This window comes from Talaromyces atroroseus, assembly GCF_001907595.1.
Source record: "Talaromyces atroroseus strain IBT 11181 chromosome Unknown scaffold_3, whole genome shotgun sequence".
Taxonomy (NCBI): Eukaryota; Fungi; Ascomycota; class Eurotiomycetes; order Eurotiales; family Trichocomaceae; genus Talaromyces; species Talaromyces atroroseus.
In genome coordinates, this window is record NW_017971435.1 from 2019534 (window position 1) to 2036158 (window position 16625).

The following is a 16625-nucleotide window of genomic DNA, read 5'->3' on the forward strand; positions in this document are numbered from 1 at the left end:
TCGAATTTGGTTCAGTGCTTTTCCTAGCATCGATCTATCCCGAAACATTGCTACCAATGTCTATGTATGCACTGGTGCGTAGTGCAGCTGCCATCGTCTTTTCTCAGGCCATGGGCTTCTGGATCGACCGGGGGGAGCGGCTTCTTACTGTCCAGATATCTATTGTTGGCCAACGCCTTGCCGTTACTGCAAGTTGTGGTATATTCTGGGCTTTGCGGCTGCAACAACGGGGAGAGGTCAACGGCTACTTGAAAACCGGCCTTTTCGTGGCCACTGTTGTCCTAGCATGCGTGGAGAAATTGTGCTCGGTGGTGAACCTCGTGTCTATAGAGCGAGACTGGGTGAGTGGGATATCTGATGTTTTGTGCGCTGCCTACTAAACATTCAATGACAGATTGTTGTCATTACTGAAGGCAATGAATCCATTCGCCGAGGTTAGTATAGGTGACTATTTGCGCGATCATGTTTGCACTGCTGACTTTTTCCAGTGATGAATGCTACAATGCGTAGAATCGACCTTATCTGCAAGCTTCTGGGACCGTTGACCATCTCTTTGGTAGCTATGGCGTCAACACTGGTAGCGATTCAAGTCACCTTGGCCATGAGCGTGATCTCTGTTCTGGTTGAATATCTGTGTATTGCTCAGGTAAGTGATTGCTGCTCGTAAATTGCAGGCGTGTAGGTCACTCACTTTATTTCCAGGTGTATAAAAGGTTCCCATCTTTGCGGCGAAATGCGCCTCAAATGGAAAGCGTCGATTATGCTAGTGACCACCCTGTCCATACTACAACAACCACCATTTTCGATCTATTGAAATCTGGACTCTCTGGCATCTTCCCCAAGTCGTCCCTTCGTTTCTATTTCCAACATTCAGCGTTTGTACCGTCGTTTGCATTGTCACTCCTTTACCTGACGGTTTTGTCCTTGTCTGGGCAGATGATCACATATCTTGTTTCTGTTGGTTACAGCACTCTGCACGTCGGTATTGCACGAACGGTCAGTACTGCTCTTGAACTCAGTGCGACGTGGATAGCACCCCGGGTAATGAACCGGATTGGCATCGTTCGCGGGGGCATCTGGAGTCTTTGCTGGCAGATGGGGTGGCTCGCTGCCGGCGTCGGCTGGTTTCTTGCGGACATTAACAAAGAACACAGAGATGTTTTCGTTTCAGCGACTGGTCTTGTTGTAGGGGTTGCTTTGAGTAGAATTGGCCTGTGGGGTTACGATTTGTGTGCGCAGAATCTTATACAAGATGTGAGATGCTTCGTTCCTTTTCATAAAACTATGAAGACTCCGATTACGGCGAGTGATACTGATTTTATATCTGTAGGAAGTCGATGATGCCCATCGCGGCGAATTTTCCACGACCGAAACTGCCTTTCAGAATTTCTTTGAACTGCTCTCATATGCGTCGACTATTGTCTTCTCAAAACCGTCGCAATTCCAGTGGCCAGTGCTTATCAGCACTGCTGCAGTTTACCTCGCAGGTGGACTTTATGCGTACTTTGTGCGCCAGAGACGAGGCCATTTGTTCCATCCACCGGTCTGCGTGGCGCAGAAGAGAGTGCTTAGAGGGCCCGGTCGCACGACTGTGCGCCGAGATGAAACACACTGTGCATAATTAGCTAGACATTGTATTATAATGAAATATTTTATTTGTATCGAGAGTTTATTTGCGAGAGTAGCCATGGAAAAAGCAATGGAGCCCAAGGCTATAAAAGCCTGTACTAATGGCAGCCTAGCTCGATGTCGTTTAGTGAGCTCTCCAGGCTCAGGATCAGCAACGACGTGTCGTGTGCTTCGTTTCAGGCTGAAACTCTGTCAAAATATATTCGCAATGAATAAACCAAAATTCGCAAACACAACATGAGCGCAATGACGACTCGCAATACCAAATGGCTGGACGGCCTCCGGGGTATCGCGGCTGCCATCGTCGCTTTCGACCGGCTCTTCATGGGCGACCTCGACTTCCCCTTCCGCTCCTTCTGGGCCGACCCGCCAACGAAGAATCGCTTCTGGATCCAGCTGCCACCCTTCAGGATCATCTTCGGTGCTCGTGCGATGGTAACGCTGTTCTTCGTGGTTTCCGGCTATGCGATTTCCATCAATCTTGTGCGTGCGCGGCATCGCCGGCCGCAGGCATTTCTCAGCGAGGTTGCTTCGTCAACTACACGACGCTTATTCCGCCTCTACCTGCCCGTGCTGATGGTCGTATGCCTCTCGCAGTTCCTCTTTTTCATTGGCCTATATCATTCGACGACCTTTGTGCACAACGAGTACGTTGGGCAATCACACGCCAAACATAGCAGCAACAAACTGCAGCCCTGGTCCGCACCATGGGCCCATCTACAGTACCTGGTTCGGTACATGGTGGATATCGTGAACCCGTTTGTGGTTTTTGAATATAAAAATACCAGACATCTCGATTTGAATGAGCAATTATGGACGATGCCGATCGAGTTCCGGGGCTCGTGCTTGGTCTATTTTCTTGTGGTTGCTATGGCACCATGGAGGGCACAAAGAAGGTCACTGGCTCTCGCGGCTTTGTCGCTGTATTTCCTCTGGTATGGGATGTGGGATATTGCGACGTTCATCGCAGGCCTGTGGCTAGCCGAGCTCAAGGTCGCTGAAGAGGGCGAACAGCAACACTACTTGCAGACAGACGACGATTCAGATGAAGAGATTGGAAATTCGCTGCTGCAGCAACCATCTTCAAATTTGTCACCATTGCCATCTTTGCCGTCGTCGTCGTCGTCGTCTTCCTCGTCATCGGCATGGAGCGGAAATCTAAACGCTGACGGTAAAAAGACGCGATCAATAGTGTCACCTCTGTCTATCATAAATCTACTCGTCTTTGCTCTCGGTATTCATCTGCTCTGTCTAGGGGATGAGGGCATTTTGACGCGGGGCTACCGCGGTCTACTACTTATCCAACCCTCGAGCTGGGACAAGCGAGACGTGGTGCATTTCAGCTGGAAATCTGTCGGCGCCGTAATGACCGTTTACGCGATCAGCAGCTCGCCGAGACGGCTTTTGCAACGGCCGCTCGAATCATCGCGCGTGATTCAATACATGGGACGCATCTCATTCTCGTTGTATTTGGTTCAGCAGATCGTATACAACCTCTGGCGCGACCCCGTTAAGAATTGGATATGGAAGGATTTGGCCGGATATGCATATCCCGGCGGACATCTGGCAGACAGAGAACCGTTTGCTCGCGCGGTGATGTGGATTGGCTCGATAATGATCCTAGGGCCGGTGTTGGTGTTTTTGGCAGATGCCTTTATGAGATATGTCGATGTGCCTTGTATGGCGCTGGCGAGGAAGGTTGAACGGTGGCTGACGTGATTATTGTACTATATTATCAAGGGTATGGAGGGGAAAAAAAAAGGCACGCTCCTAAGTCATCTCAAGTATTTAATTTGTTTACATTGTATTCCGAAAAACAATACGATGTTTCCTAATCCGTCGCTTCTCGGAGCAAGCATGCAGATTGACCCTATTTTCAGCCTCGATCTCTGCCATGCCATATAACCAGAAAAGAATGTGAAACGCACCCCTACACGCGAAACAATATTTTGTCCACGCACATTTACACTATTGATCCAAATAGAAAAATCAAGCGAAGGCACCAACCGTGCATTTTCTACTACTAGTCTGTATAGTATGGAAGTCCAACCCTTTAGTCTCGTACCAGCACGCCTCACGCCAATCTCCTAGTGCTTCGGAAACTCTCGACTACGCCATACCGGCATACGCTTTGAAGAGCCGCCATCTCGATAGCTGAGACTAAGTATAACCCATAGGTTGAACTCGACCGTGCGCGCCATCTGGGTGCCAATCAGATGCTCTCCCTTGCAATGGACTATCGTCTAGTGCAATGCATGCAAGCGCTGAGAGTTCACCATTCATAGTTCGTGATTTGCACGGACCGGTGTTGTCCTGTAACATTTGTGGCACTGCGTAGTCTGGATGTTAACTCTATTAACGGATTTGTGCACTACAAGGAGCCTACGATAGATAAGCACATGCGAAAGCAACGACCTTAATCTGGATAAGAGGATGAGGGTCGATTATTGTGCTTAGCTAGGAGGACAGGTGTTAGGAGGCATGAACCGTTTGAGCTGTATTGACTGTATTGACTGTGATAGCTATAATAATTTATCAATCGGAATTGACATGATAGATTAGCCCAGGGCACGTTATATTTCCTAGTACAAGCAATTTCTAAAATAGAAGGACTTATGCCGTGTTACTGGTGTAATTTCATTTTCCACGTCCCCCCTGAATGCTGGGTACCTAGGTATCAGAAGCTAAAGCAAAGCCCATCAATATATCGACATCCATACCAAGAGTTAAGACATATTCGCGCTATACCTAGGTATTCGGTACATTCCTAGGGTAAGGGGCATCTAGATATGGTTTCAACACTAAAAACGCACGGATTGGAGCATAACTACAAAGACCCGACTACCACCATATTATATACACCGAGAGTACTACATATACATACATATAGCCTACTCCATGATAGGCTGCCTCCAGTTCGCTCCTGGCTCGTCGACGTCGTCGTCAACAATGACAACCATCCACACGCCAATTCCACCATTATGTGCTAACAGGGGCGTACAGTGTACCCATCTGCTTCGTCCATGACTATCGAAACGGTTAAGCCACTGGATTCGCGCTGTCACGCTGCGGCCATCTATAAATGACCGAAGTAATTCATCGCGCACTGCAGGCGAGCCGCCCACTTTCGAAAAGAATGAGGACTGTAGAATACCGGGGATACGTAGGGAAGGCGATGTGAAAAGGATGCGTAGCGAGGGGTATGGTCGGACGAGGAGATACTGGTTGTCAAATCAAACACGGCCCTGTAAGTAGGTGGACAATAACATAAAAAAAAGAATGCAATACACACATGATCATATACACCGGGCAAATTTGGTTGCTTGCCAATTTGACGGATCTTGTCATGAGACAGAGTTCTTGACTGTTTCAGCATAATCCTCGGCCGTAGATGGCCCATGTATGGTTTGTCACGACGAGGAACCACGGGTTCGAAAAGAGATCCTCCATGCTCTCGAATCATTGACAATTCTCCCGGGCTGAGCAGCTCGGCGAACTCCATTAGGTTATTGCGTGCCTCACCTGCTTTCTTCGGGGTTTCTAAGGATATCCGCTCTTTTATGTGATGGGAATTGTTGAGAGGCGTTTGGCCGTTAGTTTTTGCCGTCTCAAAATGTTGGCTATTTGGTGTAGATGTCTTTCTAGTGGCGAGTTCCTTCATTGAGTCCATGCGAGCATCGTCCATAATAAGGCCGCTGATGTCAATCTGGGCGCCAATAAAGTAGCGCACATTATTTCTGCTGTCACAAAGTGGTGCGCACATGAGGAGATTCATGAATGGAGAGCCGTCGCGACGGCTGCCGTCGTTATTAGAACAACTTCAAGTTGCCATATAGGTAGGGACGTTTAGGAGCTTCCTAGTTAAGAAAAATTTCTGAGACCTGTCGCCCTGCTTCAAGAGCCTCACGGATGCGACGCACACTATTCCTGTTTGTCTTCGGACCTTGCAAGAACCGACAGTTGCGTCCTAATACATAGTCCATCCCGTACTGAGTGGTGCGGTGAAATTCTGTTTGCATTGTCAGCTTTTCCGATAAACAATAAATTGCCTTGGAAGTATACCCTCTGATGCAAAGATAATAGGATTGTCCGGTCTAGAAGGATCTGTCAAACAAAAAACTTCGGCCAGGGCATCGGCTGTGCCCTGAAATTTTGGCGGCAGAGTACCCTTGATCCGTTCCTCGACAACATTAGAGACCAAAGAAACACAATTTGATGTGATAAAAGCAGGAATTTCGTCTTTAACCAGCGCTTGGAGTGCGTTTTGCGCTTGTTGTTCTAGTTTTGGATTTTGCGTATGTGGGATGTATTCGCTTGAGGCTTCGACTTCAGGAAGAGGCATTAACAACTGTGCAACGGCATTGGAGTAGTCAATTGCTTTCAAGGCCTTGCATGCGCTCAGATAGTACATCAACACTGGCAATGATCCAGGACGCTCGCTAGTGAGGAATTCTCGAAACTTAAAGAGATAGCGAGGGTTTGACAGGATTGTGAGCATATGCGCCGTCGAGAACATCAGCTCTGCTTGCTTTTCCAACGAATGAAGTGGTGCTGAGTCTGCTTGATATGGTGCAATAAGATCATAAGAACCATGTTGCGCTTCGCCCTCGCCATCATCGTTGATTGGATCCCAAGTTGCATCGTTGGTATTCTCATTTATCTGCTGCAATAGCGGCAATTCGTATTCCGCTAGCTTTCGGCGCAGATCCTCGATTGGCTCCGGTTGTTCAAAAGTAGAACCGGTAGCATTGTGGTATGATATGTTGTCTATTTCTACATCTCTCGTGGGATTGGGCGTATCTCTACCACTGGGCCGAGCTTGAGATGTTGCAGGAAGCGGGAAATCTTGAAGCGTGACCTCATCATGGCTGATGAAATTCCTTATTAGCTCGTCACAATAATTAGCCTGATTCAATATCTCCAGAAATTGGAATCTTTGAAACTCACCGAGACGGTGCGTTGCTGCGATCATAAAGCTCGTCGTACGCCCTAGTGCTGTGTCTACGCCGTCGTTCCGCAGGTAGTCGGTGGTCTGTCAAATTCACCGGTTGATATTATCGTCAACAAATGAATGCAGTGAAGTTGCATAGTGTAGTTTGGAGTAGACCTCGGCGTTTACAGTTCCTTCGAGAGCAGAGGGAAGCGGGATGTTGGCTGCATCCTCCATAGTAAACTGTTCACACATACTCCTGTCGACATTGCCATGACATGGGACAACGCTGGTATTAAATCATCTTTACGGAAAGGGGATCTTCGTAGTTTTCATGGAATATGCTAGATAAGTTCGAGCAAAGAAATTATTCCATGCGATTGCTCAAATTTTCGCAGAAAGAAAGTGACCGAAAAGAGTGTTCTCGAGTCGGACGTATCAAAAGATCGCTGATCCGGACAGACGAACTGTATTTCTAAAAAAACATGGAACGGATCGGAGCGTAGAGATTGGTTGTTAGCCACGTGTAGAGGTTACTTTGTTTGGGTGCCAGTGGATCATGAAGCTGAACCTGGTTATCTCACTGGTCACAAAGCGTGATGTCAGCGGGCAGAGTTAGTTAACTTAGTTAATTATGAGCCGGAGATGGTGACAGATCTCCATTGATTGTTCTCAATATTCCTTTTCTATTGGGGTTTCTATCTTCGTTTAATTCTCAGTCGTTGATGCTAAGAAGCTGTTTGAACGGCTGGCTGACGACGACGTGACTTGTAGCCCTAGCCCTAGCCCTAGCCCTAGCCCTTGCTTCATTGGGTAATATGTGGTCGGTGGTCACCAGAACTCAACGATCTGCATGGCCACCCCGCAGCATCTTCAACAAGGTAACAATACATCGAGCTACTCAGCCTTGAAAGAGCCAAAGTTGGAGGCAAACTTATTTATTTCGACGTTTTCCCCACAGTCAACCTCGATGTTGGAAACTTCCGAGAGAAATGTCTGCATATTCCACCATATGCATGCTCCGACTAGTACTTAGTATGCAATGGTCTTATATTCTTCTGGTTATAACACAAGGTAAATGGCATCTTTGTCTCAAGCTTTGTCATAACTGTAATCGAGAAGCACACTTGGGCCGCCTGTCAAGCGTGCTGTAGAGATCGGGAGCAAAAGGCACGACGCTTGCCGTACCTAGACGGGCCCATTGGTCATGCGAGATCAACCATAGTACTAGAAAAATCTTGGATTCGTCCGCTTAAACAGTGCCGCTAGTCACGATGCAGACGTGAGCTTCTGATCTGTGCTCGCTGCCGTCGCCAAAGAACTAATTGCCACCGTCCTAGTGATTCTTATGTTGCCTATCATTCGTCTGAAATATGTGAGAGAGCAATATCAATGCAGTTGTCCTATATAGCGAGCAGAGATGGAAATATATAGCATCTACCTATATGGATGTAACTATTGCAGTGCATCCCACCCAATATGTGGAGACCCCCACTCGGAAAGTGAGACAGACAAAACATTATTCGATTCAACTTCAACTCAACCCAACAACAACGATCCCAGTGTGTATTTTCACCTTGTTTGCCTCGGCCGAGCAAGCCGTCGATCGCTTTGATAAACTAAGCAGACAGCACTCTAGTCAAGCGACCATGGATATCTCACTGCAAACTCACCAGTCGTACATCGGCCAGCCGGTCAGCGCTCTCCCCACACCCGCCCTGGTGGTGAGCAAGCCTGTGCTCGAAAAGAACGTGAAAAGGCTGCACGGTGACGTCGAGGCGTTGGGCATCGACTTCCGACCTCATGTGAAGACTCTCAAGGTATTATTCTATTCCGTCTGACACTACTACGTATGCCATAAAGGTGCTAGTAGATAGAAGACAGGCTGACATGCGGTCTAGAGTATTGAGGCCACACGGATCATGCTGGCTCATGGTCGATATAAGAAGATCGTAGCGTCGACGTTAAGCGAGATCCGCGGATGTTTGCCTCTGGTCAAAGAAGGTATTCTGGAAGAGGTACCGCTTTCCATTCATACCCGGAAAGTGATTGAACTAACCTATATTTTTTTTTTCTCGCAAAGTGCTTATACGGGCTACCTATTCGACCCTCTGTGCTAACAGATCTGGATGCTTTCACAAGCCAACATGGGTTGAAGATAGTGCTCATGATTGACCATGCCGATCACATTCGCATTCTAGAAGAGTTCAACGCACGCACCAAGCGCAGCAACCCCTGGCCAGCATTCATCAAAGTCGACGTCGGTACGAACCGGGCGGGCATTTTGAACTCCTCTTCGCGATTAGACGAGGTTATCCAGGCAGCCAACTCATCTGCGGCGGTATCAGTTTATGGTTTCTATTGCCATGCAGGGCATTCTTACGCTGCCAAAACAGCCGAACAGGCTGTGAAGGTCCTGAATGATGAAATCAACGGTGTTGTAATAGCAGCGAGGAGGCTTCTCGACCCCAAGACGGAACTTGTCCTCTCTATCGGAGCTACACCCACGGCGCATGTGGTGTCCAACATCAAAGCCAAGCTTCCCGAGAACACGCGGCTGGAATTGCATGCCGGCAACTTCCCGGCCAACGACCTTCAGCAAGTGGCTACTGGTCTCGTATCGCTGTCAGACCAAGCTGTGCGGGTTGTCGCTGAGGTGTGCAGTGTCTACCCGGAGCGCAATGAAGCACTCATCAACGCTGGAGTGCTTGCACTTACCAAGGAAGTAAGCTCGTTTACGGGTCTAGCGAGGCTGACGGAGGAAGTGAACTGGGGGATTGTGCGCGTCAGCCAGGAACATGGGATATTCGGCTGGGTTGGGGACGAGGCACAGAGCGAAATGGCGGAAGACAGATTCAGGGTCGGACAGAAGGTGCTGTTATACACACAACACTCGTGCATTACGAGCGCTATGTATTATGCGTTCTATGTGGTAGATGAGCAGGACATTGTTCGTGAGACATGGATTCCGTGGAAAGGGTGGTAGGCATCTTTGGCATCGCACCTGAAGCGGTAGTCTACTCAATGCCAGGCAAGCCGTTGATGACAATCGATATCGGCTTTATAATCGGCCCTATGACCAAATAGGAATCCATAGATGTAGATGTACTCTGTAGATAAGTTAGTTAACTAGTTAAGGGCTAAGACCCTGCGTCTGATTTTGATTCGCTGGTTATAAATAGCCCCCGTGCACAGTGTCCAATCAGATAGCGTAGTGCATCATTCATGAAGCGCTCCAGCCAATCACAGACCGCAGACGGCTCGGAAGGCTGGCATTTCCGCCATCCGCCGGATCTTGCGCCCTTCCGCTCGGGCTCGCGGTAAAAATTAGGCCGCGGCGTCGGGATTGCCCCGTCTTACTCACGGATGAAAGTTACGCCTGCCTGTACTAAGCACGGCTCAGCCAATCAGCAGCTGAGAATTCGTTGTGTTGGTCCGAATGCAGGGAGTCGAAGCTCAAACGAAACAAAAAAGGCATGGGAAGGGATCTACTACTACGAAGTATAGGCCGAGCAGTGGGGAAAGTACGTAGGCAGCGACAATTTAGAACTACGTATATAATGACCCTGTGCGCCCATCTTATCAAAATTCTATTCTCACACCTTTGTGGACTCTTCAGCTTCGCGAGGATGGACTAAGACCACGATCATAAGTCGCCAGGGAAAACTTCTACGTCAACCATCATGTCTTCCGAGTCCGTCGACGAGAAGACACCGACCGAGAAACCAGACCACGAATGGCCCCTAAAGCACAAGGTCGTGGCAGTCAAGGATCGCGATGAGCGCTCTGGATTCAAAACGCGCGAGCTCGGCGTGACGTGGAATAACCTCAACGTCGATGTCATCAGTGCCGATTCCGCCGTCAACGAAAACATGGTCTCTCAGTTCAACATTCCCAAGAAGATTTCCGAGTCTCGACATGAAAAGCCATTGAGAAGGATTCTTAGTGACAGCCATGGCTGTGTCAAGCCAGGAGAAATGCTTCTGGTCCTGGGACGCCCCGGTTCCGGCTGCACGACACTACTGAATATGATCGCAAACCGCAGGATGGGATACGCATCTGTGTCGGGCGATGTCTGGTATGGCTCAATGACGCCAAAGGAGGCAGAGGGATATCGAGGACAGATCGTTATGAACACCGAAGAGGAGCTTTTCTTCCCGACCTTGACTGTTGGTCAAACAATGGACTTTGCAACCCGCCTCAAGATTCCGCATCACATACCGAATGACGTCGAGTCCCCGGAAGCCCTCAGGCAGGAAACAAAAGAGTTTCTGCTCGAGTCAGTGGGGATATCGCACACGAGCGACACCATGGTGGGAAATGAGTTTGTGCGCGGAGTGTCTGGTGGAGAGCGCAAACGAGTCTCCATCATCGAAACCCTGGCTACCCGAGGCTCAGTGTATTGCTGGGATAATAGTACCCGTGGTCTCGATGCCAGCACTGCTTTGAGTTACACAAAGGCCATTCGGGCCATGACAGACGTGCTCGGTCTAGCGTCGATCGTTACTTTGTACCAGGCTGGAAATGGTATCTATGAGTTATTCGACAAGGTTCTCGTCCTTGACGAAGGTAAAGAGATCTATTATGGACCCGTGAAAGAGGCTCAGCCTTACATGGAGAGCCTCGGGTTTGTTTGTAGGAAAGGCTCTAATGTTGCCGACTATCTAACCGGTGTCTCCGTGCCTACTGAGCGACTGATCCAGGAGGGTTATGAGCACATCTTCCCCCGGAATGCCGATGTACTGCTCGAAGAGTATAAGAAATCCGAGATCTACCCCAAGATGACCGCTGAATATGATTTTCCAATGACTCAAGAAACCCAAGAGCGTACTCAAACATTCAAGGAAGCCGTGGCCTATGACAAGGACCCTGGACTCCCGAAGTCCAGTCCATTGACGTCCAGTATTCCAACTCAGATGAAGGCTGCCATCATACGACAGTACGAAATCCTTTGGGGTGATAAGTCCACTTTTATAATCAAGCAAGTTTCAACCATCATTCAAGCTTTGATTGCTGGTTCCCTCTTCTACAACGCCCCAGACAATAGCGAGGGGCTGTTTGTCAAATCTGGAGCTCTTTTCTTCTCTATGCTCTATCCATCCTTGGTCGCCATGAGCGAGGTGACAGACTCGTTCACAGGACGTCCCGTGTTGATTAAGCACAAGGCGTTTGCCTTCTTCCATCCTGCCGCCTTCTGTGTCGCGCAGATAGCGGCTGATATCCCCATTCTTCTTGTCCAAACTACCACCTTCGGTTTAATCGTATACTTCATGGTTGGTTTGACCATGAGTGCAGGTACATTTTTCACATACTGGATTATGATTTTTGTTACGGCAATGGTGAGCCAAGCTTCCCCCGCGGTGTCGTTCCTTTGAATTGTTTTTCTAATAATCCTTGCCACAGTGTATGACCGCCATGTTCCGTGCAATGGGTGCTGCTTCTCAAACATTCGATGGCGCATCCAAAATATCTGGTCTCGTCATTACAGCAACCCTTATGTATACGGGCTACATGATTGAGAAGCCCCATATGCATCCTTGGTTTGTATGGATTTATTGGATCAACCCACTTTCGTACGGCTTTGAAGCGCTCCTCGGTAATGAATACAAAAATAAGATTATCCCCTGTGCTGGAGGCAATGTTATCCCTATCGGTCCCGAATATACAGATTCGGCCTACCAGTCCTGCGCAGGCGTCGGCGGGGCTCTTCCAGGAGCACTTTCGGTGACAGGCGAGCAGTACCTGCATTCCCTATCATACAGTTCGTCCCATGTCTGGCGCAATTTTGGAATCTTGTGGGCATGGTGGGCGTTGTATGTTGGAATTACAATATTTGCGACCTCGCGCTGGCGTCTCTCCTCGGAGAATGGCCCGTCGTTGCTCATTCCACGGGAAACTCTCAAAACTGTCCAGAGCAAGATGTCTTTTGATGAAGAAGCACAGCCGCATGGGAAACCTGTTACAAGCGGTGGGGATAGCTCAGCCAATACACTGACTGAGAAGACTGAAAAGGCTGATAACAAAGCCAACGAGTCGGATGTCGACAACAACTTGATTCGCAACACGTCTGTTTTCACCTGGAAAAATCTCTGTTACACGGTTAAGACGCCTTCTGGAGATCGTCTGCTACTCGACAACGTCCAAGGATGGGTCAAGCCAGGTATGCTAGGAGCGTTGATGGGTTCTTCAGGAGCCGGCAAAACAACATTACTCGACGTCCTAGCCCAACGCAAGACCCAGGGAACTATCAAAGGGTCCGTTTTGGTTGATGGCCGTCCACTGCCTGTCTCCTTCCAGCGCTCTGCCGGTTACTGTGAGCAACTTGATGTTCACGAACCGTTTGCCACAGTCCGCGAGGCTCTCGAATTCTCGGCTCTCCTACGCCAACCTGGAAACGTCCCACGAGAAGAAAAATTGAGTTACGTTAACGTCATCATCGATCTTTTGGAACTGCATGACATTGCCGATACGCTTATTGGAAGAGTCGGTTGTGGTCTATCGGTTGAGCAGAGGAAGCGAGTGACCATTGGCGTCGAATTGGTTGCAAAACCCAGCATCCTCATCTTCTTGGACGAACCGACTTCTGGACTGGATGGACAATCTGCTTTCAACACGGTACGGTTTTTGAGAAAGCTTGCGGACGTCGGTCAGGCAGTCTTGGTGACGATCCACCAGCCCTCGGCACAGCTGTTTGCTCAGTTCGATACCCTGCTGCTTCTTGCCAAGGGTGGCAAGACAGTGTACTTTGGTGATATTGGCGACAACGGTGCCACAGTAAAGGAATATTTCGGTCGCTACGGCGCACCATGCCCCCCGCAAGCCAATCCAGCAGAACACATGATCGACGTGGTCTCTGGAGATCTGTCGCAGGACCGTGACTGGAACAAGATCTGGTTGGAATCGCCGGAGTACGAGGCATCGACTCTAGAGCTCGACCGAATCGTGTCTGAAGCGGCTGCAAAGCCTCCTGGTACTTTGGATGATGGCAGAGAGTTTGCAACTTCTCTTTGGGAACAGACCAAGATCGTGACGCATCGTATGAACGTCGCACTGTTCAGAAACACGGATTACCTCAACAACAAAATTATCCTTCACATCGTCGCAGCATTATTCAATGGATTCTCGTTCTGGAAGATCGGAGACACTGTCGGTGATCTTCAAATGCGTCTGTTTACCATTTTCCAATTCATCTTCGTCGCTCCTGGTGTCATTGCCCAACTGCAACCCTTGTTCATTGACCGCCGCGATATCTACGAGACTCGCGAGAAGAAATCCAAGATGTACTCCTGGGTAGCCTTTGTCACTGGTCTTATTGTATCCGAGATTCCATACCTCTGCATTTGCGCCGTCTTGTACTTCGTATGCTGGTATTACACTGTTGGCTTTCCGGACGACTCTCACAAGGCCGGCGCAACCTTTTTCGTCATGCTCATGTACGAGTTTATCTATACCGGTATTGGCCAGTTCATCGCCGCATACGCCCCCAACGCCGTCTTTGCTGCTCTCACAAACCCCCTTGTCATTTCCATGCTGGTCTCTTTCTGTGGTGTCTTGGTACCCTACAGTGAGATCCAAGCTTTTTGGCGGTACTGGATGTACTATTTGAATCCGTTCAATTATTTGATGGGCAGTCTGCTCACATTCAGCGTCTGGGATGCCCCCGTTCATTGCGCTGAGAGCGAATTTGCCGTTTTCGATCCTCCTAATGGGACATGCCAGGACTATTTGGCCGCCTACCGGCAAGGTATGGGTGCAGCAACCTTCCTGGCAAATCCCGATGCTACTTCAGGCTGCAAGGTGTGCGAGTATAGAAAGGGCAGCGACTATCTTCAAACGCTCAACTTATTGGACTATTATTACGGATGGCGTGACGCTGGCATCACGGTCATTTTCGCCCTTTCGTCTTATGCTTTGGTATATGCGCTTATGAAGTTGAGAACGAAGGCGTCTAAGAAGGCCGAATAGACGGTGGAGATTATAAATTATATACTATTGCTTGCATGTTTGTTTTCACTCTCTGGTTCTTTCTTTTCCTTTGCGCATCTCACGCGTCAGCGTCGATAGAGGAGGATTTGATAGCACGCATGTCGGTGCCTCTGCGCATTTGCTCTTTTACTAGACATATAGACAGATCTCTAATTATATAGACTTGGGGTGGAGAAACAAATATTAGATTTACAATTCGTTGCATTCGACTATTTCTAAAATCGCACTTGAATATGTTTGGTAGACTAGACTAGGCAAGTTCTGCTGGAGACACCGTCCGCGAAGGGTAGATTTGGTCTCTTTATGAGTCACTAATCCTTCAAAGTAAACATGTTAGTAATTAAGAACATCAAAGAGCAATCGCTAGTGGTAAGGCGAGATTGTAGTTGTTTCAGTTTGAGGTAATAGATGCAAAGTATAATCAAAGTATTTTCATATGGGGTTGAAACATAGATAAAGCATCTTTCATCATTGTAACGAGGTGAAGAACGAAGATGTATCATAAAGATGAGGCACGTACCTGATGAATAGCTATGTCATGTAGTAATTGTGGCCGATGAGCTGATGTGAAGGAGATCAAAAGAATTTTGAGGTTTGGAAGCTTAAATTCTAGCTCGCCAAATTAGCGCTCCACGTGACCACGCCGGACTATCTTATTGCCGACCATCTGTCCAGATGTCTAAGCTGGCAATGATAGCCTTCTCTGGCCATAACAGACTTGTCAAAACAACGCTGGCTTTGCCCAATACTTGAGGTGTGAATGTTAAATAGACGCCAATTCTACTTGCAAGAATCGAGCTCTGACTTGGATTCGCAATGGCCTAGCATCGCCATTCTTCCTATAGCCGGTCATAGTCATAGCCTTGAACTATATCAAGGTCGAGCGCGGGGCCATGCCATTGCGTTTTGAATTGATCGCGAGTAATTAGTTGCGCGGGTCACGCACGCCTTATCAAGCCTTAGTATCACTCTTGTTCGTCCTTGAGCAGGTCCCAGAGCTGCCGTGCTTCTTCCACAGTTTTGCTATCGAATTCCACACTCTTAGCTTCATCCGATGACTCGAGCGAGATTGATTGTTGCGCATCCAGGCCCTCAGCTGTCAGCTGTTCGAGCAGCCTCTCAACGCGATTCTTGACATCATCCATTTCTTGGATTTGATTCCTGGTACTCTCGAGTTGTTCTTCCATCATCAATATCAGCGACTCTCTTGCTTGGTGTGGTCGGTAAAGGTTGAGGAGATGGTGTGCGTTTATGAATAGATTTCGTAAATCTTCCAATTTGGCCTCGAACTCTTCGGGAGCTATAGAGAGCACGCCCACAAACTCGAGGAAGTTAAGTAGCAATGACTTGCTGATTTTCAATAGATAGTAGGCATGATTCAATGGCTGACCCCCGTTCTGATCGTCCTTTGTGGCATCCGAGGTTGGGGGATCGGGATAGAGTTGTTCGATACCTTGTTCTTTTAGAGAAGGGAGGTTTGTCGAGAGCTACAAAAACTACAGTTTAGGCTCAATGGACATAGAAAATTAGGGAAAAAAAATTCACATACATTTTGTAGCTCCCCAAAGACGCTATACGAGCCCTCGATTGGTGCTTCAGGTGGGATCAAATACCTTAGCTCAGGCGGCACGTCCAAGGCCCGCAGCTCGCTAGGAAGCCATTTCTTTTCGAAAATATCACCCTGCTCACTTTGCTGGCTGGATTCTTTCTTTATCTTGTCCAGCTTGTCTATGTTGTCGGGTGTGAAGTGTTTCCAAAACGGCGGAGGCGGAGGAAAAGCTGCTGTGAGGGCGCGCTGGCCATCAGCCATGACGGAGAGATAGCCAGTGATTCGTAGTCGCACAGCCCGTAATTATGAAATCCACTGGCTGATTTTCGGGGGACAGACTTGGATGCTGAAGAGCGCTTTGGAATTGAAGAAAGAAGGCGGAGGTTGGGAGGAAGAAAGAGCTCTAGAGAAGTGGGGCTCACATGATCTAAGCTTCTTTGCTGCCAACCACCACATCAACAACATACTCCGTACATGAATCAAAAAATATATATATATATACGACGCCACACGCAATTAGATAGTGCTTTG

The 16625-nt window shown here is 48.4% G+C and overlaps 6 protein-coding genes across 6 annotated transcripts, besides 1 other annotated feature; 4 read left to right on the forward strand and 2 right to left on the reverse strand.

Moving 5' to 3' along the window:
• Window positions 1-110: 110 nt before the first annotated feature.
• On the forward strand, window positions 111-1621 carry UA08_03727 (hypothetical protein; the record flags this gene model as incomplete). Its single annotated transcript, XM_020266059.1, has 5 exons — window positions 111-341; window positions 395-434; window positions 489-646; window positions 703-1254; window positions 1331-1621. The coding sequence occupies 5 exons, from the start codon at window positions 111-113 to the stop codon at window positions 1619-1621; spliced, it is 1272 nt and encodes a 423-aa protein (XP_020121471.1).
• A 245-nt stretch (window positions 1622-1866) lies between these two features.
• Window positions 1867-3348, forward strand: UA08_03728 (hypothetical protein; the record flags this gene model as incomplete). Its single annotated transcript, XM_020266060.1, has 1 exon — window positions 1867-3348. The coding sequence occupies one exon, from the start codon at window positions 1867-1869 to the stop codon at window positions 3346-3348; it is 1482 nt and encodes a 493-aa protein (XP_020121470.1).
• A 1172-nt stretch (window positions 3349-4520) lies between these two features.
• On the reverse strand, window positions 4521-6796 carry UA08_03729 (hypothetical protein; the record flags this gene model as incomplete). Its single annotated transcript, XM_020266061.1, has 6 exons — window positions 4521-4850; window positions 4922-5335; window positions 5550-5638; window positions 5692-6497; window positions 6577-6630; window positions 6675-6796. The coding sequence occupies 6 exons, from the start codon at window positions 6794-6796 to the stop codon at window positions 4521-4523; spliced, it is 1815 nt and encodes a 604-aa protein (XP_020120995.1).
• Window positions 6797-7330: 534 nt separating this feature from the next.
• Window positions 7331-7364: a repeat region (Identified by RepeatMasker using a combination of RepBase library and repeat library created with RepeatScout).
• Window positions 7365-8208: 844 nt separating this feature from the next.
• UA08_03730 (hypothetical protein) lies at window positions 8209-9545 on the forward strand (the record flags this gene model as incomplete). The annotated part of the gene is made up of 3 exons (XM_020266062.1): window positions 8209-8379; window positions 8461-8563; window positions 8683-9545. The coding sequence occupies 3 exons, from the start codon at window positions 8209-8211 to the stop codon at window positions 9543-9545; spliced, it is 1137 nt and encodes a 378-aa protein (XP_020120996.1).
• Window positions 9546-10242: 697 nt separating this feature from the next.
• UA08_03731 (hypothetical protein) lies at window positions 10243-14524 on the forward strand (the record flags this gene model as incomplete). Its single annotated transcript, XM_020266063.1, has 2 exons — window positions 10243-11898; window positions 11963-14524. 2 exons carry the CDS (start codon window positions 10243-10245, stop codon window positions 14522-14524), a joined length of 4218 nt encoding a protein of 1405 aa, XP_020120993.1.
• A 986-nt stretch (window positions 14525-15510) lies between these two features.
• UA08_03732 (Mediator of RNA polymerase II transcription subunit 7) lies at window positions 15511-16355 on the reverse strand (the record flags this gene model as incomplete). The annotated part of the gene is made up of 2 exons (XM_020266064.1): window positions 15511-16032; window positions 16095-16355. 2 exons carry the CDS (start codon window positions 16353-16355, stop codon window positions 15511-15513), a joined length of 783 nt encoding a protein of 260 aa, XP_020120994.1.
• Window positions 16356-16625: the final 270 nt, after the last annotated feature.